The sequence below is a fragment of the Lipophrys pholis genome, assembly GCF_963383615.2.
Source record: "Lipophrys pholis genome assembly, chromosome: 10".
Classification (NCBI taxonomy): Eukaryota; Metazoa; Chordata; class Actinopteri; order Blenniiformes; family Blenniidae; genus Lipophrys; species Lipophrys pholis.
The window spans coordinates 4,080,370-4,102,506 of NC_137640.1; the positions used below are offsets into that span (position 1 = coordinate 4,080,370).

At 45.2% G+C, this 22,137-nt stretch overlaps 2 protein-coding genes across 7 annotated transcripts in view; one reads left to right on the forward strand and one right to left on the reverse strand.

Annotated features, from left to right (window-relative positions):
- Positions 1 to 1,564: 1,564 nt before the first annotated feature.
- On the reverse strand, positions 1,565 to 8,635 carry rfc4 (replication factor C (activator 1) 4). The gene is made up of 11 exons (XM_080472613.1): positions 8,475 to 8,635; positions 7,091 to 7,230; positions 6,217 to 6,295; positions 5,587 to 5,666; positions 5,377 to 5,496; positions 4,932 to 5,075; positions 4,728 to 4,848; positions 3,888 to 4,013; positions 3,485 to 3,565; positions 2,781 to 2,894; positions 1,565 to 1,761 (listed from the first exon to the last, which is right to left on the reverse strand). Exons 2-11 carry the CDS (start codon positions 7,204 to 7,206, stop codon positions 1,669 to 1,671), a joined length of 1,074 nt encoding a protein of 357 aa, XP_080328739.1. The 5' UTR covers positions 7,207 to 7,230; positions 8,475 to 8,635; the 3' UTR covers positions 1,565 to 1,668.
- Positions 8,636 to 11,356: 2,721 nt separating this feature from the next.
- mcf2l2 (MCF.2 cell line derived transforming sequence-like 2) overlaps positions 11,357 to 22,137 on the forward strand; it is a gene marked incomplete at its 5' end in the record, with an annotated part of 69,334 nt that continues 58,553 nt past the window's right edge. For 2 of the 6 annotated variants that reach the window (XM_080473364.1, XM_080473365.1), the window contains one exon: positions 20,619 to 20,948. In XM_080473364.1, coding sequence (XP_080329490.1) covers positions 20,783 to 20,948 — 166 coding nt within the window. Of the gene's footprint in view, positions 11,439 to 18,053; positions 18,321 to 20,618; positions 20,949 to 22,137 lie in introns of those variants that run through there. The other 4 variants (XM_080473360.1, XM_080473359.1, XM_080473368.1 and 1 more) reach the window with 4 other exon arrangements.

The following is a 22,137-nucleotide window of genomic DNA, read 5'->3' on the forward strand; positions in this document are numbered from 1 at the left end:
GTCTGTTCAACAAATGTTTGAAAACACTTCATTGCCAGTCCTTCAAGCCTCTTATCTTCAAACCAAGAGCGCCATCTGGTGGAGGCAGAAATTAAAGTGGTTCATGAGGCTTCATTTGGCCGTCAGTAGGGAACTCTTTGAAACGTTCTCGTCATATTGGAGTTAAATCTAAAAAGACGCTTCTTCAGTTTGGCTTCACTTTGCAACCAAAACCTGCCTGAAGGAGCTTCAGAGAAACACCCAGACATTCCTCCTCCTCTTCCTCCTCCTCCTCCTCCTCTCGCTGTTTGAATGAAATCCTCTGATGCCGCCTGTGTGTGTGTGTGTGTGTGTGTGTGTGTGTGTGTGTGTGTGTGTGTGTGTGTGTGTGTGTGTGTGTGTGTGTGTGTGTGTGGCCAAAATTTGCTGAGTCAGCATTTCTCCGAGGCGACCCCGCCGTTCCTCTTTGCTTTTTATTGTTTGCAGCTCATCACCTTCATCATTTCACGTCAGATCAGTGGAACTTAAATCCAGAATAAAATATATTTTGATAAGAGACTGGAGTTTCTGCTTCTTGTTGTGTCCGTTTGAAGATCGTGTGAAAAGCAGCGTCGCCGCAAACCGACGCTACGTCGTCTCCGACAGGCGACATACAATATTTAATACATATATAATTATGTATTTTTTTGTTTTGCTCTTGTAGCCAATTTAAAAAATTTTCTTTTTTTTTTCATGGATTTTCCATCTTGAGCTGTTTTATGCATCTTGGTTATTTTAGCCTCTTTAGCGGTTTATAGTATTTATACTGCAATACATCTGTTATTTCTTGTTTCTTTTCCTTTATCTATTTTCTCTTGCAGGAAAACCAAACACTGTTTTAATCATTTTACTTCACTAGTTTTTACTTTGTTTATATTATTGAGTAGGTTTAGCTATTGCATCCTTTTTTTTTTTTTTAATTCCAGAGATTCTGGCTGTTTTTAGAATTTTGAAAGTCAGCGTTATACAAATAGAATAAATGTATTTATTTGAAAATAACTTTGAGAATGTCAGGGAGCCGCTGCATGAGGGCTGAGGAGCCACGTGAGGCTCTGGAGGTGCAGGTTGAACGCCGCTGCTGGAGTCCGAGCTCGTTAACGAGTATCAGTCAGTTGTAGCATGTAGCATCGCCGGCGTGTGTGAACCTGGAACTCTTTAGCATATAGCATGTAGCATCATTGGAGTGTGAGCCTGGAACTCTTTAGCATGTAGCATGTAGCATCGCCGGAGTGTGAGCCTGGAACCCTTTAGCATGTAGCATCACTGGAGTGTGAGCCTGGAACCCTTTAGCATGTAGCATCACTGGAGTGTGAGCCTGGAACCCTTTAGCATGTAGCATCACTGGAGTGTGAGCCTGGAACTCTTTAGCATGTAGCATCACTGGAGTGTGAGCCTTGAACCCTTTAGCATGTAGCATCACTGGAGTGTGAGCCTGGATCTCTTTAGCATGTAGCATGTAGCATGCCATGTCATCACTCTAAGGTGAGTAAAAGCTCAATGCAGCCATCTAGTGGCAGGACTGTGATTTAAAGAAATATATTCCAATGACGATGACGTGGTGAAAAATCTATTTATTACTTTACAAAACGGTACAGAATTTTTCCGCGGCGGAGGAAGACTCCGGAGGGCAGAGGACGAAGAGCCGGCGTCTCAGTTGTGCGACGCCTCCTGCATGATGACGGAACACAGGCTGAGGATCTGCAGGTACTCGTCCGCTCCGTCCGACAGACACTTACTGACCACCTGAAGAGCAGAGACACTTTTCAAACCTTCGTTCTACCGTTTCTCCAACTAAACAGGAATTCTGCTCCAACGTCACCTCATTTTTATCAACGGGGCCAAAATCTAACTCGTCTTTTTCAATCTTCCTCTTCAGCCCGACGCTGCTTTTAGCGTGAACGCTCAAACTGAGTCGTTTTGTGACGGAAATTCTGAGTCGTCTATTTTTTTTTAAAACAAACCAACAGCAACAAAAAAAAAAAAAAAGCTACACCTCTTAAATCGTCTGTGTCAAATTCATTTTCTATCAGGAGCCACATTCAGTCTAATTTCATCTGAAGTGAGCCGGGCGAGTAAAATACTGTTATAAAAACCTTTAATTTTGAACTTGTTCCTTTGTTATGAAGCAGAATGAACCTGATGAAAATGTCTTTTTACCTAAAAAAAATCAAACAATTACGACTGAAAATGACGACAATTTCAACATTTTGTTTTTTTAACAAACATTTGAGGCTGGTTTAATAACAAGCTTTCATGCAGCATCATTTTATTTGGATTGTTTTTATATATATATATATATATATAATTTTCCTGCAATTTCGGCCAAATTGGAGCCTCTTATTAGTCCGTTTTGGTTTTTTATGTTCAACTTGACCCCTCAATATAAAAATCAAGAGATCTTTGGCGCCCTCCGGTGGTGGTGGAGGGGTCAGTTCTCCCAGGTTGTCACTGCCCATAACTTTCACTGAGCGGTTGACAGGGACGTCGGCGTGTTTGAGGAGCAGAAGTAAATAAGTTTAACTTCTTCCTCCTCTTCGATCCAGTGGGAGTTTTTCTTCTTTCTCTTCATTTGTTTGCCCGAAATAGAGATTTATTCTTGTGAGCACGAGCTCCACAAAATGTGTTAAGAGTCTGAAAATATGGCGTCGGGATGTTTAAGCGTCGGTCAGAAACGCGAGTCACTTCCTGCCAGTAAACAAAGATTCCTGGTGGATCCCACGAGTCAGTAACGACAGAACAGCGACGGGAGGGAAACGTCTTACCGCCATCTTCTCTGCGATGGCTGACTTGTGCTTGTCGCTCAGGTCCTGGTCTATGATGGACTCGTGCATCTGGTCCAGGATCTGCGTGGCGGCGTAGCCCTGGTCCACCAGGTTCTGGGAGGACAGAGGGAGCAGGTGGTTCAGGACCCTGGACTGGCTTCGAGTCGCTACGATTGGTTCAGATTAGAGACGCACCGAGGACAATCGTTTAAATACTCTAGAGCTACACACGGTAGAGCGCAGACCTTCACCAACAACACATTTGTTGAACGAACTGAGTTAGCAATCGCTAGCATATTAGACGAGGTAGGTCATCACTGTGTGAAGCACTGAGCCGGAAGCGTCTCCATGGCAACAGACGCTGATCTCCTCCATGAGGTACCTCTCCCATCTGCTTTGTTTGGGACATTTTTTCACAGTTTGTTGGGATTTATTCAGAAACGCTTTGCCGTTAACGTCCCAAAATCGAATGGATCGCTGGAAGATTTCATACAATACGGGAGGAAGTTTTGGGGAAAAGTTGGTAAAATACTTACGTAGAAACAGATGAAAACGTACTAAGCTTTCGTTACTTGCCAATACGGAGTACCGATGCAAGTACTGACTAAATGCCATAAAGTGAGAGAAACGACGCTGGTATTGATATCAGAGACTCTCCAGCTTCGACTCCAGAGCCGAACGTAAAAGAGACGTTTTCCACTCACTCTGACTTCCACTTCCAACTTCTCAAACGTTCCTCTCAAGCAGATCTGCAGCAAGTTGTCGATCATCTTCGCCGGGACGACCTGCGACAGAGAGAGAGAGAGAGTGAGAGAGTGAGAACGTTACGCCACCACTCCTCCCGTCCACATCGGTCCTCCATCTTCTTTCTCATAGAGCGACGGGAACGAACAGAGTGGCAGAACCAGCAGGTGGCGGTAACACAACATTCATGGGTACAAACTGCTGGAGGAGGAGGAAGAAGAAGAAGAAGGAGAAGGAGAAGGCGGCGGCGGCGGCTCCCCCTGTTGTCTGGTCTGAGGAAAAGTTTAACTCAAATAAAAACGCTGAACTTCAGTCAGTTTAAAGCAGCGTTGGTGTCGTGGCGTTGAGAAGAGTGTGACTCACGCCGGCTATTTCCACGATGGCGCGCTCGGTGATCTCCTTGTCCACGTTGAGGCGTGCGGCGCTCTGCAGGAAGGTGATGGCCTTACGCAGGTCTCCCTCCGACACCCGCACCAACGCCGCGATGCTCTGCAGACGACGACAGCGAGGAAACGTTAAAACCCTGCAGACTAACGCAGTGAAGACGTTTACGAGAGCGGTGGCACCAAGTTAATATGAAATATGGAAGAATTAAAGCATTTAAAGACGGGAAACGTCTTTTAAATTTTTTTTAATGGCTAGAAATGTCAGGAAAAAACAAAGGTCGGAGTTACGTGATGCACCTGAACGCATCATTCATGTATTGGAGGCATGAAGCTACATGCTACATGCTACTTCCTTTCCGCTGCTCGCACAAGTGGAATCGTTGGTTTTTCTCAGTTTTTCTCAGACTTGATAATTAAAAAAAATTGAATTTTTTTTAATTACGTAAATTTTTTAACGATGTGTTTTAAGCCACTTTAGTCATAAGAGAGTCTAATAGTCTATTGATTTCGCTGCTCTGGATCCTCATTAGAAGTGTATAAAGTTTATTCTACTGTCTCATCTGTTTTTCAGGTTTAGACTTCAACTAATCGCAAACATAAAGTTTTAGTTCCTCCACGACGAGTTTATCACATTTTCATATTAAATCAATGACAAGTTTCATGTTTTCTTACATTTGTTTTCAGTTTCATCTTTTAAACTAGAGAGCTGGACTCATGCTCTATACCGAGAATGGCCACTAGGGGGCGGGCGGCAGTCCGTACTCGTTCATGAGGTGAAACGAGAATCAAAACGACGAGGAAGGCGTGTGACGTTTACCTCTGTGGTGAACTTTAAGTTCTCCGTCTCACAGATCGCCAGCAGCCGCTGCTCCTGGATCTGATTGGCCAGCGGCTTAAAGCGAAACTTCGAGCATCTGGACGTCAGCGGCTGGATGATCCTGGAAACCACAGCGAGGGTCGCCATCAGTCCCAGGTGTGTGTTTATATGTGTGTGTGTGTGCAGGGCGGGTGGAGGGCTCACCTGCTGATGTAGTTACAGATGAGGCAGAAGCGTGTGGTGCGAGACTCCTTCTCCATGGTCCGTCTGAGGGCGGCCTGAGCCGGCGCCGTCATGGAGTCGGCCTCGTCCAGGATGATGATCTTGAACGGCGGACACGGCTTCCCGCTGCAACACACACACACACAGGACACGCAGGCTGATGCAAAACATCTGGGGCCTCATCTATAAAACATGGCGGAGGATCCAAACCGAAGGCGTACGGCCAAAAGCTGGAAACATACTGAGATTTAGAAACCCGGAGCCGCACGCACTTTTCCCTTCTTACATCAGTCGACCTGGAATTGTGCGCTGGTGGATTCAGCTCACGTCAGGCCTCGACACACACTTTCTGCTCTAACCCCAAGAAGAGCACCGTGTCTTTAGATGTGTGTGTGCGGCAGAAACATGGTGGACAGCGAACACTCACTCTGGACGCGTCCCGGCCACGGTCAGCTGGGCAAAGTTCTTCACTTTCTCTCGGACGACTTGGATTCCTCGTTCGTCCGAGGCGTTGAGCTCCAGCACTCGCTGCCTGTACAACACCGGCCTGAAGGGGGCAGCGCAGGGAGAGAAGAGCGAGTGAGAGGACAGAGAGAGTGAAACTTCAGCGTGTGTCGCCACGCCTCGCCTCGCCCACCCATAAAGCTCCCTGGCCGCGGCCAAGATGGTGGACGTCTTCCCCGTCCCCGGCGGGCCGTAGAAGAGCAGGTTGGGAAGCTGCGGAGGGAGGACAACTTTAGAACCCGTTTCCACGACAACGGCTAAAGTGAAAACGCACCGTTTTTGCAATCTCGTCTCGGAACATCTCAGTTTACGTGGCACCGTTTTGAAAAGGTCTGTTTCCATGGAAACGACAGAGACAAACGATGGAGTTGGCACGCCAGACCAGGAGTGGGCGCGTTTTCACCATTTCCACAGAAACATAATGTTTTCCAAAAGTTGCCTTGCCAGCGTTTCCATGGAGACAGAGAGTTTTCGGAAAGTGGCTATTCCCCCATTTCTACAGCGACGGCCCGTTTTCCAAAATTTACATATCCACAGAGATGGAGAGTTTTTGAAAAGTGGAATTTTCCCCGTTTCCAGAGAGAGAGCGTTTTCCAAAAGTTGCTATTCCCCCATTTATCAAAAGGTTGAATGAACGAGCAGTAGTCTGATTACTGCCGGGGACAAAGTTTTGCTCACGACCGACAACGAGCCGCAAAACGAACAAATACCAGGAGGCTGTTCTGTAGTTTTGTTGTTTTGTAGTTTTGTCGTTTGTACTCACGTCGGCTCCTTCCACCGACTTCTTCAGCACGGCGACCACCTCGTCCTGAAAGGCCACCTCATCCACGCACTTCGGCCGGCTGGAGCACAAACACACCCGCATGAGCCACAGCGCCGCTTTTGTACATCAAACTAATACAATCAAGACTTTGTGTAGTGACAAAGCCTTGCCGCTGTGGAGTGCAGGTTGTTTAATGGACAAAAATAAATACATAAAAACGAGGGTCAAACATCAGCGAGTCACAACAAGAAACTCCAATCCGGCAAAAATACAGATAAAAGAAAACGCTGATATTTCAACAAATGAAGATGTTTTTTGTTGCCAAGTTTTTTTTTTTTTGATATTTCACTTTATTTGGCACCAGAAACTTTCATTAAAATTGGATGTATGTTGAGATTTTACTCAATTTATGTCATAATTGTTTGGTTTTGTGAAAATGAGAGACATTTTCACGAGGTATCCTGTTCAACACAACCGAGAAAAACTTTAACTTTATACAGGTTATTATGGCAATACTTTATTACTCCGACCCACTCAATATGAAACTGGGATGTACGTGATGGAAAAACGTAGAGGACAAACTTTAGTACCAAATTTTTAATTTTCTTTAAAAAACTGTTGCAACATGCAACAAGTTATTACAGAATGAGTTGAACATTCATTACATTATTACGTATTGCACTATTATTACATAAAGCGGCTCTGCACACCCGCAATTTGAAATAACTCAGAATATGTAACAAGTTATTACATAATGAGTTGAAGATGTATTACATCTTGCCGCTTTATAACATAATAAAATAAACAAATAAATGAAATGAGATAAAAAGTAGAACTCGGTGTCCACAGACAGAAAGGTTTCCAGGAGACTCACTATTTTTCCACCCAGGGGACGGCCCTGGCTCTCTTCTCTGTGCTGGGCCCGGCTGCTGCCTTGTCTTTCTGGGATTTGCTCGACTGCACAGCTGCTCCTTTCAGGAAGGCCTGCATGGCTGCTGGTCACCGCGGTACGAGCTGAAATAAAGCATATGTGCAAAAAAAAATATATATATATATAAATATATATATCGATTATTTTTGAGTGAGTGGGATTTTTTTGATAAACAGAGACGGGGCAGAAATGTTCCAAGACCAAAACCACGAAGCAAATAGAACATTAAGTCTCGTCTCATTTCTGCCAGAAAACATCTTGATGGTCTTCAAGACTTTGGGGGAAATATTCTGTGGACCGACGAGACAAAAGTTTAACTTTCTGGAAGTCGCGTGTCCCGCTACGTCGGCCATTTCAGAGAAAGAGGATCACACCGACAGTAAAACCTGGTGGCGGCAGTGTGATGGTCTGGGGCGGTTCTGCTGCTTCAGGACCTGGAAGACTTGCTGTGATAAATAGAAGCATGAATTCTGCCGTCTACCAAGATATCCTGAAGGAGAACGTCCAGTTCCTGACCTCAAGCTGAAGAGAACTTGGGTTCTGCAGCAGGAACGTGATCCAAAACGCTGAGGAAGTCCTGACCTCAGTCTTATGGAGATGCTGTGGCGTGGCCTTAATGAGGTGGGTCATGATGGAAAACCCTCCAATGTGGCTGAATTACAACAATTCTGCAAAGATGAGTGGCCAGAATTCCTAGCCTGCAGTAGTTGCTGCTGAGGGTTGCACAACCAGTTATTAGGTTTAGGGGGCAAGTACTTTCTCACTCAGGACCATGTAGCTTTGGACTTTTTTTTTTTTTTATTCCTGATTAATAAAACTCTTCATTTTTAAAAGTAGATTGTGTTATCTTTGACTAATGTTTAAATCTGTTTGATTTGAAACATTTAAGTGTGGAAAACATTCAAAAAAGTGTTTTGGTATTACACACACGTTACAACACTGGAACCTCTTTTTGTGGACCTTTTTAGGCCTTAAGTAATCATACAAAGCTTTGTAGAGTGAGATTGTTCTAAATATTAGTGGATTTAACAAAGTGGACGTGAGTTTGGATTAGTTTGTTTATGTTTGTGTATTTAGCCGATACCACAGCGCTCCTTCACTTTGTGTTAGATTTAACACATCTTGTCCAGCAAAGGCAATAAACGTCTCCAACAATCCGACTTTTACAGGCTTTGTCTCCTGGTGTCGGTTAACAGAACCGACCGGGTCTGGAAGCGCCTCGTTAGCCTCGTTAGCTGCTGCTGTTTACAACCAGCCAGCGAAGCTAAGCTAAGCTAACTGCTAGCCCGCTTTAGCCAGGTGCTTTCCCGTCGAGCCGCGGTCTCACCTGCAGACAAGCCCGCCGTGGAGCCGCGATGGAGATTAAACCCGCCGTGGAGCGGAGCTCACTTCGCCTGCAAACACCGGAAACGTCCGGTAGAACCGCGGATCCTCACGAGCGGCGGCGACAGAGTTTCCCGCGCCGATGACTGAGCGGTCTGTGACGTCACTGACACGTTCTCCCAATCGGCGATTGCCAATGGCAAGATGTCATTACGCCGACTCTCAAGTCCCCGCCCTATGGACGCAGACGCAGCGAGTCCCATTACGTCAACGTCATCACGTCGCCTCCCAAGTCCCCGCCCCCTAGATCCTCGTCTCCTGCATTGACTTGCTCCGTCATGCTCTTCTAATCTCAAAGAAAGGATGATTTTAGACTAGTTATCTACTGTTAAGTTAACAATGACAATTAACTATCAACCCTGAGAATTCATTTAAAAAAAAAGACGAAAACACTAAGAATGTAGTAATGACAATATTCCAACCTTATTGTCATCAATGCACGTGTGGAGCAGCAGTGAACCAATGCAGACTCAAACAATAGAATTTCGCTTCAGTCTTCTTCTGGTTGAAATGGTGGTTTATTTGTTTTAAAAACAAATGATTAACGTTGCACATTTTCCTATATAAAGTTGTAAATCTTCCCCCGACCACTACACAAATTGTGTGATTACCGACTGAACAAATCATGCGTCAACATAAAATATTTAAACAAACTGAATTGGTCATTCAACAATTTACAGGAGAATTTATGTCCCAGCCATGAAGTTTCATACAAACCCATGTACAAAATATTATATATATAATATAACATGCAGTTTTGGAGTAAATTGTAGTTGTCCAGACAATGAAATTTAAAAAAAAAATAAAAATACACAAAAATGAGGTGATTGAAAATACCTTTTAAAATACCAAATATGTCTGGAGTACTTCCAGGTGGGACAAGAGTACTTATCCTCTTGTCCCACCACCTTGATGACCAAATAGAATGTCAAATAAAACAGTTAAAATAGATTTTTTTGTTGTTGCGTTAATTGTTTCTAGATGTCTCTAATGTAAAAAACAAACAAACAAACAAACAAACAGTAACAGCTAAATAAACCTTCTAGTTTCTATCCGTGAGGAAAAATTCACATTAGCATGAATTTGATTGCGCCAAATATAGTGAATATAGTGAATAATATAGTGAATAAGAAATAACTCGTGATTATATAAAACGTATACACACATCTCTTGCATTTTTGCTGTTGCAGCATTTTCAAAAAGTTGCATTTTCCTCCATTTCTATGGAAACAGAGCCTGAGCATTTTCAAAAAAGTTCCACCTTGAGAGCCGTTTTCAAAACCTTGCGCTCTGAGTGGCTCCCGGCACCGGTGTAAACGGGGCCTTCGGCCGTCTGCCTTCGGCCGTCTGCCTTCGGCCGTCTGCCTTCGGCCGTCTGCCTTCGGCCGTCTGCCTTCGGCCGTCTGCCTTCGGCCGTCTGCCTTCGGCCGTCTGCCTTCTTTCTCCTCTGTCTTTCAGTTGCGTTGGTTAAGACCTGAAAAATTACAAAAGAACAAAATGTATGAAAAACACACTCGGAATAATTCACGTTGCACACGTGAGAAAACCTCTGTGGTTGGTAACAAGAGGACCGTCGCAGGATTATTCCCTCGTCAGTGTGGCAGCCTTTGTGCCTCTGATGTCTAATGCATGAGACGGTGAATAATGTGAATAATGTGAATAATGTGAATAATGGGCTGTGGGGCGATGATAAAGTGAGAGATGAGCCCAGATGTCTCCGGCTAATAACGCTCCCCCCGGTAATCCCCCTGGTCCCTGAAGTGTGAGGCCCGGAGAGATTGTTTGCTTCAGGTAAAACACGGAGCTGGATCCCTCTCTGCTCACACAGGACGGGCATGAGTGATGACGAGTGGAGGTTTCTGTTCTGTGGGAAATCCACAGTCGGTGTTGTTTTGGTCAATCAAAACGACAGATTTACGATTGTTTATGTCCGTTTAGTTTGTGAAAACCAGGAGTCAGTTCCATTAAGTGGCGCTCCAGTCCGGGCACAGCTGAGCTCCAGGCTCCATTTAACCCCCAACCCACCCCACCCATCCATCCATCCATCCATCTAATCATCCAGCCTGGGCTTTATGTGTCTCCCTCCGCCCTGGAGGCAGGTACAGCTGCCATCTGATTGGCTGTCACTGCTTCTGTATGAAAGCAAACAGAGCATCATCAAAGCAGCAGCAGCAGCAGCAGCAGCAGCAGCAGCAGCAGCAGCCGGGTTTCTTCCTCCACCAAGAGTGGACGTCCCCGCCTGGTCACCCCGACCACCACTCTGGATTAAAAGCTTTGTTCTTCTGATTCTTCTTTCTTGGAGAATTGAAGAGGAGAGCACGATAATATCTCTCTCGTATTTTGGCTGTTTTGTTTCTGTGACTCACACATTTAATTGGCTTTGATTTATTGTCTGAAATAGTTTGGGTCGTCGCTCCAGTGGTCTTGAGGCCGGACTGGTTGGGATTTCAGCCGTGTTTTTCTCCTCACGTGGGTCTCAACGCCAGAACTTCCTTCTTGTGTTTCCGGATGTCAGCCGAGGCTCTGGGAGTGGCGCCGGTCATCCGTCATCCTCACGCCCCGTGATTGGATTTCAAGCAGGAGGAGGGGCTCGATGGAATAAAAGAAGAATAAACAAAAAGAGAAAAAGCAGGTGGATGATAAGATGTAGAAGAAGGGGGCAAAATAAAAGAACCTGTACGACCGAGGCCGCCGGGCAAGGAAGCGAAAAGGAGATTTTCAGAGGCGGAAGCGTGACGTGAGGAGGTGTGGCAGTGGAGAGAGAGAGAGAGAGAGAGAGAGAGAGAGAGAGAGAGAGAGAGAGCGAGTGGATGCAACCCACACCCTGAGATGCTGTGCTGGCTGAGAGAAGACGAGATGTCGGTCCAGGAGCTGCTACAGCGCGTGCAGTGTGTCATCACTCATGTCGGTAAGTCGTTTTTCCCATCTGCTCGTCTCTTTGTCGCGCCGGCCGCCGTCACCTGGAGCGAGGGATGCTTGCTCTTCTTCTTTTTTCTTTCTTTTTTTTTAACACCCTGAGGACGATCTGAGGAGGAGAGCTGAAGGGATACAGTACGTGCCTTCGCTGTGGTGACGAGGTGCTAATGTCGTCAAATTTGAGTGACGGTGGAGAACGAGAGCAGACGGCGGGGGCGGCGGCAGCGGGCCGGGAGACGGCACCCTCTCATCAGGACCGCCGGACGAGACGGGGTGGGCGGGACCGAACCGGGGCAGAGGGGAGCAGTATTTCTGAGGAAGTGTTTGATTCTGCAGCTTCAGAGTCGACCTCAGCATCATCTCACCTCCTTTTATCCTTTTCATCTCTGTCATTTGACCTTCCTACTACTGCCACCTCCTCTTCGTCCTCTCCTCCTCCTCCTCTTCCTCCTCTTCCTCTTCCTCTTTCGTCCCAGTCCTTTCTGGTTCTGCATCCGGGTGTTTCCCCGGCATGGCGGGGAAGTAGGTTAATGTGCCACGCTGGAGACGACAGCAGAGCGCTCTCCATCGCTGCACTGCGTAGTATCCAGGGTTGGGGGGGGGGAGCGTTGCTATGGAAACGAGCGATAATTTATTAACTGCTCGCACACGACCTGCTGGTGTCACTTTCACTGGATCAATGCACACAGTACACACACACACACACACACACACACACACACACACACACACACACACACACACACACACACACACACACACACACACACACTCAATGACACGGTGGCGTTCACCAGGCGGGAGGATCTTCCATATGTTTCTAATGGATTTGATTTATCTGTTTTCATAGTTGACAGGAAAGCAGTTTAATCTCATCGTCTGTGTTTTCTTTGATCGGTTCCTTCCGTTTGTTGGATTTATTCCGGCTTATCTTTGGAATCTCAAAATGCATCACCTGCAGAGAAACGGTTTCACGTTTCAAGTGGCAAATGAAAAACTTTCCTTGCGTTTCGGGTGTCTGTTTACACGACAACAGCGCTCAGAACCACTGAAAATGCAACTTTTACAGAAAACACCCCGACTCCGTCTCCATGGAAACGGGAAAAACCAAGCTTTTCTGAGACGCTGCTACGGACCACGGCTGTAGTAACCAGTTGTACTGCACATGCTCAGTAGCTGGACAATCAGATCAATGTTACCTCCAGTGTCTTGACTCCCAGTCCATATTCTCCCGGGACTTGGTAGTTTTATTTTGACAGTCACCGTGATAACAATCCAACTTGGTCGTCCGTCCAGTAGAATGTCCGTGTACTCCCAATGTGACTGTTTATAGTGTGTTGCTCTCTGTGTGTGTAGTTTCATTGCAAAAAATGAATACCAGCACCCACTCGTGGCACAAAATGCTATCTCTATTGCTTTCAGTGTTTCTCCGGAAATCGTTTTCAAAACGTCGCCGTGTAAACATCAAACTTTCAAAGCGAAAACGCAAAACTTTCATTGAGTTTCGGTTGTCTGTTAACATGACGACTGTGCTCGGAGCCTCTGAAAATGCATCTTCTTGAAAACGCTCGGGCTCCGTTTCCGTGACAACAGGGGGAAGAACACAACTTTTTGAAAACGGTCCCCAAGGTAGAATCATTTGGGAATGTGCCGAGTCCGTCGTCATGGAAGCGAGGGAAACGCAATTGTTTGAAAACGCTCCAACTTTGCCTCAACAAAACCTTCGTCGTGTTATATGACAGCGGTGCTCAGAGCCACTAGAAATTTAAGTTTTTAAAAAACGGTTCTCACGGTGGAACTTTTGGAAAATGCTCTGACTCCATCTCCGTGGAAAACGTAACTTTCTGAAAACACTTGGGTCTGTGTCCGTGTAGACGGCAGAAACGCTGCTATTGGTCACGTGGACCACGGCCGTAGTAACTCGTTGTTCTGCACATGCTCAGTAGAGACAATCAGAACAACGTTTCCTCCGTCGTGTCAAAACTCCCAGTCCTTTTTCTCCTGGGACTTGGTAGTTTTATTTTGACAGTCACCGTAAGAACAATTCAACTTGGTCGTCTATCTAGAATGTCCGTGTATAAACATCGTTACTGCTTGTATTGTATTGTTCTCTGCTGCATGTGTGTGTGGCTTCATTGCAAAAACAACCAACAGCTCCACTAGTGGCCCAACATGCGAACTACATCGTCCTCAGCGTTTCTGCCGTTGACGCATAAACGGACATATTTTCAAAAACGTTGTCACAATGAACAGAGAAACTTTTCTGAAACAAAAATGCAAAAGCGAAAGTATTTCACCCGTTGACCTGTTTAAAGACTGTCGTGCTGCAGCGGCTCAGTTTGATTGTTTAGGCGCTGTTGTTGTGAGCTACACTGGTCACCTGGCTTTCATCCAGCTGAAACACACACACGCACACACACACACACACACACACACACACACACACACACACACACACACACACACACACACACACACACACACACACACACACACACACACACACTTTCCAAAGGATATGGGGACCCTCCCCTCTCCTCCAGCAGTCCTGTGTCTTAGACAGGAAGAGGAAATAGAAAGAATAAAGTTTTGACGTCACAACAACAAAGACTGGGGACTGTGTGTGTGTGTGTGTGTGTGTGTGTGTGTGTGTGTGTGTGTGTGTGTGTGTGTGTGTGTGTGTGTGTGTGTGAGGGGGGTGGGGGGTCGTACACTGCACAGCTTTTAGAGGAGACCACTCTCCTATTAATATTCCGTCCTAACGTTTGTTATTCTCATTACCTCTCTTACCTACATTGCTGACCCATGACATTGGGTAATACTCACCGGGTTGTATCAGGGAGCTTTTGGGAGCACGAGTACGCCGTGCAGTATTGGACCGGATACCATACTGGACTGGTCTCAGTATCGGGGCATATTTAAGATTAAAATTATAGTATATGATGCATATAATGCTTCAGCTTAATTTTAAAGGTAACAATCAATTATAACTTTCCAATAATGATCATGATCGTTATTGGTAATTTTAAATGTAATAATAAAGTAGATAATTTAATAATTCACCATTGCTTTGATAAAATATTTGAGCTAATTGTCAGCTATACTATTGGCTGGTAATTACATTAAAAAATAATTGGATATGTAATAGTTACATCCAATAATGTAATCATACACGGACACATTTCTTCGAAACAAAAGACAGTTTGGGAGTTTTTGTTCCGTTAAGGTCAGTCAAGATAGATCGCGGATACCATGCTTGTCATAATAATTAATTAATAATCAATAATTCAAAGATAGTTCATGCAACACCAGCGACGTCATCACTGCAGACATTAGGACCACCAGAGTTAGTCCGATGTCGCTCATGACTTCAACTGCGACTCTGAGCAATGCTACATGCTACATGCTAAAGAGTTTCAGGGCTCACACATGTGATATAAAACCCTAGATGCCTCACGGCGCCCCCTGTGGCGTGCCTGCAGCGCCACCAGCTTGTGCTAAACATCAGCTAGTTAAAGGTCAGTACTCATACTCGTCCTTTAAAAAAGTGGTATCGGTGCGACGATATCTACTCTGATTCATAATTTGTCTCAGGCCAGTCGGGCACATCTGTTTGGCCACATGTGTCCCTGAGACCTTATGATGCTCGGGTCTGAGACGTTAAGAAGCTGACGGTGCTGACAAATATACACAGGGTACATTTTCTGATTCGGACTTTTGTATATCTCCGAAAAAAAACTTTGGGTTTCCCCCGAGTCTATGTTTTACCGTCGTTATATTCCAGAGGAAACTAGAGGAAAACAGCATCTGTTCCCTTCAGCTGTCGACCGGCGGGGACAGTCTGCCTATCAATTATTCATCAGGCTGTAGAGTCTGACGCATCCCAGACTGAGTCACTGCTCGCTGTGGCGCGCTTACATCGTCTCTGACTGGGTTTTTAAATCAGGCAGGGGAAGGTCGTCCCCGGTGAGGTCACCACGACCTGCCATAATTTTATCCGTCGGGCCTCATGACCAATGCAAGTTATTGCGTGAGCCATTTGAATGTGCTCAAGCTACCATAAATAAGCCGGGATTGTGAAAGTACAACCGGAAATCATGCTCAGCAGCGTGAACTTCAGTGGTTCCCGGTACATTATGAAGGCATATAGAACCAGAGTGTCCTTTTAAAGTTGTGATTTTGTCATGTGTGTGTGTCAGCATTGGACCTTTCGTTGGTGTGCGCTCAACTCCTCTCTCATTTTCCTAATTAAGTTTAAAAGAAGTTTGAGAAGACTGTGGGAACAAACAACCACATGTCATATTTTCCTCGTCTTTATAGAGGAGAGGAGCGTCTGCACCTCGTCGGAACACCAGGGGGCAGTGTAGCGCCAACGTTTCAATAAACCCAATCAACAAAACATCCAGTGTGCACAAAGCGGAGTAAGTAAACAACAGGAGGGTTTTATACGCTGGTGAGCTATTTAAGTGTTTCGGCTTGTCGAGAGTGACGATCGTCACAACCAATCAGCTGCGTTGTTGCTCCTCCTTGTTGGTTTGACGATGCTAAGGCTCGTTCTCCGTGGAGACGGGCTAATGCAGCTACTGTGCATGTGCACTGCGCCTGCAGTAAAGAGTTGTTCTGCACATGCTCAGTCAATGGACAGTAAGAACAATGTTTTCCTCCAGAGTGTCATGACTCCCAGTTTATGTTCTCCTGGACTCGGTTGTTTTATAGTCGACCGTCACCGTAACAACAATCCTACTTGGTCGTCCGTCCACCAGAATGTCCGTGTACTCCCACTGCTAGTGTTTATAGTGTATTGTTTTGTGTGTGTGTGTGTGTGTGGTTTCTTTACAAAAACAACCAACAGTGCCTACTAGTGGCCCAACATGAAAACTACATACATTTTTTAGACTTTCAAAACGACGCATTTCACTCGAGAGGTTGTCGTGTAAGCGGAGTCTGAATATTCTGCCTAGTTCTTGTGCCAACATGTGGAACAAAATTTCAAGATATATTTTCGAGCGAGCACAATCTGAGACAAATTCAGACATAATGAGGAATTAGAAGAACCAACCAACCAACTACAAGAAAAATGTCCTCTGGCTTTGCGTCTGCAGGACGATACGGCCTATTGTCTTCGACACAAGATGTGTTGTAGGCAAACGGTGACTCAGCTGTAACTTACCACTTGGTATTAGTCCTCTGGACCTTTATAGTCTGAAAAGCTCTGAAGTGAAGGCTCTGGATAGACGACAGTAAGAGGATTACCTGCTGACTTTAGTCGTGGGAGGATGAAATAAATAACATTTAATGACCTATGCAAACTTGCCTGTTTTACTGTGTGAGAAGGTGTGCTCACCGTGAAGTCGTGTCGTTTTGTGTAACAGAACCCAACACACACTTTCCACTTTGTGGATGTAGATTCATCAGGATGAAGCACAGGAGTTTTTCTTTCAGCACAAGACCAAAGGAAAAGCACCGACACGTCTTCCAGTACTTTCAAACCCCTGGAAAACACTGCGAGGAATATGTGAATGGAGAAAAGCAAATTCATTATTCATTGTTGTTGTCTGTTATTTCATACATTCGAATGGAAGGTGCAAACCAGCTCAACCACACTCGTTTGATTTTCTCGAGTTGTTCCACTTCTTTGTTTCTACAATTTTGAGTTTGACAATTTAAATCCCATATTGACGTTTTTCCATCTAATCTAAATCCGTGTTGCAATCGTCTGGCATGAGCTTGTGATCCATCCATCCATCCATCCATCCATCCATCCATCCATCCATCCATCCATCCATCCATCCATCCATCCATCCATCCATCCATCCATCCATCCATCCATCCATCCATCGGTTTATTTCAAGTGAAAAAGTTTCACATTTACACGGTAACATTTTGAAAACGATGTCCGTTTACACAGAAACAGCAGAAAAGGATGTTGAAAAATGATTTAGCCTCCATCTTGGGCCACTAGTTGGTGCTGTTGTTCCTTTTCAAAAAAAGTTCCACTTTGGGTGCACAAAGTTTCACTGCCTCGTAGCACCGCTGCCGTGGAAACAGACAACCCACGATGTGGAGCCTCGGTTATTCCAGATCGTGGGAGAAAGCCTGGAAATCACCTGGAGAGAAGACACCCGGGCATTTGCAGCTGCGCATATTATCACAACTCGCTTTTTCTAATTCTCTCCACCCTGCAGTTTTATGAAATCCTGCCACTCAGAAGGAAACGTGAAGGATTCCATCTGGGTTTTGCTGCTTATTTACTGTAAATACCTGGAGTGAGCGTTGCTTCTGTGTTCAGGAGAACTTTCCCAGGTTTTTCTTTTTTTATTTATAAAGCATGACGTGACGACAAGAAACAAAAGAGAAAAATGTGGACAGCCCTTGTAAATCATTTTGTTGTGTGTGTGTGTGTGTGTGTGTGTGTGTGTGTGTGTGTGTGTGTGTGTGTGTGTGTGTGTGTATAAACATAAAAGGATGCAAGGAGGAAGGGGGGGAAGTCCCGCCGCCGTATGAGAGTATTGTTGGGGATATTTGTATAAACTGTGCTGAGAACCAAGCTGGGCTAAGCTCGTCACAAGGCTGCCAGGAGAGCCCCCCCCCCCCCACACACACACACACACACACTCACACACACTTCCCTGCCTCTCACTCACTCTGTCTCGCTCTCTTACCCAGTGAAGGGAGAGGCGGGCCGGTCCTGCAATGGTACGAGTGACTTAGAAGTCTTGACAACTCTTGTTTGTGTGGATGGGAGTGTGTGTGTGAGATTGTGGATGTGAGAGTGTGCGCGCGGTGGGAGGCTCGACTGGATGCTGATCGATCTAAGGCCCATCGTTCACACTGTTTGACCGAGCGGACGGCAGCAAGATGGGATCAGTGATATGTAAGTGTTGATGGTGTCGGCTGTGTGTGTGTTTGTGTGTGTGTGTGTGTGTGTGTGTGTGTGTGTGTGTGTGTGTGTGTGTGTGTGTGTGTGTGTGTGTGCAAAAAGTCTTGTTTCTTGCTGCTTTGCCAGGAATACTGATGGAGATTAGACCCGTTGACACACTAACACCTCATGAGAAGGAGCCCAGCTATGGGAGTGTGTGTGTGTGTGTGTGTGTGTGTGTGTGTGTGTGTGTGTGTGTGTGTGTGTGTGTGTGTGTGTGTGTGTGTGTGTGTGTGTGTGTGTGTGTGTGTGTGTGTGTGTGTGTGTGTGTGTGTGTTGGGATCATCCAGCCAGTTAGAAAGGGGTGATTGTTGCTGTCGGTTAATTTCTTTCAGTGTCTAAAGTGATTAATCGTGTTGCCGGTATAGATGAGGTGAAGTGTCGAGTGGTGTCACTGAGTAAAAGTAGTCGTCTGGATGTTAACGTTGTAGTTTCATGTCGATCAGATGTTTGACATTTGTTGGTTATTAAACCTGATCCGGTGTAATTCTTTAAAAGCAACAGGAAGTCGGTTGGATACGTAAAACTCAGGGTGAACTTTAATGGGAGGGGTTCACATACATTTAGTGATCAAAGCGACAAAAAACAACTTGTGACACAGTTTTCTTGTGTGACAGATTTCATGTATTTTCATATGAAATGATATTGTTGTCGACAGCCGAACATCAGGCAATGAATAGTTTTTCTTGATGCTCTGAGCTACGATCCGTCTATGTAAACCTAGCATCCATAAAACTTAATGTCCTTAATATAACACTGGATATTATAATTTGTTGAGCATTTTCTGAGGTTTTTTTTCACTCGTATTCATTTGTCGTATCCGACGAGGTGACGCAGACGTGATTGGAAAGTAGAAGAAACTGAAAGTAGAAGAAGAGTTGTCAGCATGAAGAGTATTACATTTACTCTACACAAAGTAAATGTAATACTTTGTGTAGAGTACGACTACGTGACTCTTCATGCCAAATATGATGAGCAAATAAAAATCTAGTGTCATAATAGACTTTGTGAGGGCGACATTGAATTGTGAGATAATTTTGAAACACGAAAACATCTCAAGTGAAAACGCATTGTTTTTGCATTTTTGTTTGTGCCACTAGTTGGCGCTGTCTACAGAACAATACACTACAAACATAAACAACAGGAGAACACAGACATTCTAGTGGCCAGACAACCAAGTTGGATTGTTAATACGGCGACTGTCAAAATAAAAGTACCAAGTCCCAGGAGGATATTTACTGGGAGTCATGGAGGAAAACATTGTTCATATTGTTTATCTACTGAGCATGTGCAGAAGAACTAGTTACTAAGGCCACGGAGTGCACGACCAGTAGCAGCGTTTCCGGCCTTTCCAAGTCGATGGAGTTGGTGCCGCCTTTTCAAAAAGTTTAGAAAACGCTGTGCTTGCTTGTCCAGTGGCGTTCTGCGGTGAATGGGCCCGAAGCGTCTTTGGAGGTGTAGCACAGGTCACTTGTGTCCGGGGCGATCCTGTAGGCGAGACTGTATGCGTCCATCACAATTTGGCTTCTCTGTGACGTTTATTGCGAAGCAGAGTCTAGAAACTAGAAACAGCCTTCGATTGAGACAATCTCCGGAGTGCTGAGGGGTAAAAGTCAGGTTATCGGGTCGAGAGGCGATGACATCAACGCTGAAGTGGCGTTTTCAAAATTTGTCCACCCTGGAACCGGCGCCGTGTGGATGATCGGCCCAAAACGATGCGGTTCCTGTCGTGTGTCGCGTGGGCGGAGCCTCAGTGCTTCCCGGCTCTCCAAGCTGACGTCAGAAGGTTCCACCTCTGTTCAGGCTGTTTTATGCTTGACGCGTCCACGAGCTCCGCACGCCGGACCTGTTCACACGGACGTCACCGTTCCGTTCGTCTGTGAATTTTTCTGACGTGCGGAAAAAAAGGCGGGGCTGAAGAGGAGGAGGAGCGAAGACTTGGTTTTAAAGACACAAAAAGCATAAAGCTGCACATCCACACTGAAAACACAAGAGCTCTAATTTAATACTGCCGTGGAAGTGTGTTTGCGACGCGCTGCCCCCTGCAGTTTGGGAGCGGGAGTCGCGTGTCGTGTAAATGGCACTCGAGTTCTCTCACGCTGATTCCGCACGTCGAGCATCAAACAACCTTTATGGTGTTCAGGTCTTGGCAGGTTGGCGCAGCGTTTGTCATCGTGGCTGGGCAGGGCGTATGTAAATGACCCGTAATAGGCTTTACTCTCCTGCACAGAGATTATGACTGGAAGACTAAGTCACACTACAGGCGGAACCAAGGAAACGGCTCGTATACAAGGACACTTGGAGTATCGTAGAAGAAAATCTGCGTATTTTGTCGGAGTGAGTGTGTGTGTAGCCGCGAGCAGAAGCATTGAGCCGTAGAAAGGTAAAGGTGTGATTATGTGGAGCTTTGACTGGAGATGGATCATCGAGGAAAGTGGCAGCACCAGACCCTGGCGCCTCGCTGTCCTTACTGCGGTAAACCTGGACAATCCTACTCCACCATTCGGATCTCCATCACTGAGATGGAGTCCTACTACCACTTCCTGCGTGTGTGCCAGGGGACCCAATCACACACACCAAAAAGTATGTCGATCCCCGCCCCCTGAGTCTTGTTTGTTTGCATTATTATTATGACTATGACAATGATTATCAATATAATATAATATAATATAATATAATATAATATAATATAATATAATATAATATAATATAATATAATATAATATAATTCTATATTGTAAAATGACAACAATGTTGAGACGTTTTACACCTCCGTTAAAGATGGAGTAAAATCATTAAAAGCTTCTGTCAGGACCTAACATGTCTTAAACTTACTGTAACAAGAACAAATGAAGCGACATGCGTTGACACGTTTGACACGTTTGACACGTTTGACACGTTTGGCTGTGATTTGTGTCTTTTGCACGTCGACCTTTCTCGCGTTGTCGTCGTCGTCGTTGGTCCTGTGGATGTTTCCCGTGTGTGTCATGAGCCGATAATGATATTCCTCACAACGAGGAGTGTGTGTGTGTGTGTGTGTGTGTGTGTGTGTGTGTGTGTGTGTGTGTGTGTGTGTGTGTGTGTGTGTGTGTGTGTGTGTGTGGGTGGGTGTGTGTGCGTGTGTGTGTGTGGGCAAATGAGAGGGGGAGACGTGTTTTCATCGGATCCTGTCATTAGACATCCTCTGATTGTTTTCTTGCGCTGACGCCTTTTTCCTGTGAACCAATAGGAACCCCCCCCCCCCCCCGCCCCCGTCCCCCCCGTCCCCCGTCCCCTTCACCGAGACCTTGAGGAAAAACTCCCCTAAAATAACACAAGCTGTGTTTTCACTTGTGTTTGTGTGTTGCTTCTTGTTTTTTTGTTTATTTTTTCAAAACTCACAATTTGGTTTTCTCAGATGTTCTTAATGTTTCCAAAGTTATTCATTTCTCAGATAGAAGCACTTCAAATCACAAAGTGATTAAAAGATATCAGGGTTCCACTTCTACAGAGGCAACAAATATTTTAATATAAGACGAGCGTCTAAAAGTTTTTGAAAACGGCTCCCAAGATCAAACAAAAACTCTTACACTTTTAAAAATTACACTTTAAAGCTGCGTATTTTTCTGGTTCACAGTATTTATGTCCATTTATTATACTGCTGCTTTGTAGCGTGTTGCAATATATTATTAGTAAATATTCATCGTATTAGAAGTGCCTATAGATAATCATAGAGCCTCCTTCTGTATGTTCAGGTGGTAGTGATACTAGTTTTGGCTGCAGTAAATTGTTC

Coding starts and splice junctions, on each gene's coding strand:
- rfc4 (XM_080472613.1), bottom strand. CDS start 7,206: ATGCAGGCCTTCCTGAAAGGAGCAGCTGTGCAGTCGAGCAAATCCCAG. Junction 5,497..5,586: donor GCGGCCAGGGAGCTTTATGG/GTGGGCGAGGCG, acceptor TGCCCCCTTCAG/GCCGGTGTTGTACAGGCAGC. Junction 3,566..3,887: donor CCATCGTGGAAATAGCCGGC/GTGAGTCACACT, acceptor TCTCTGTCGCAG/GTCGTCCCGGCGAAGATGAT.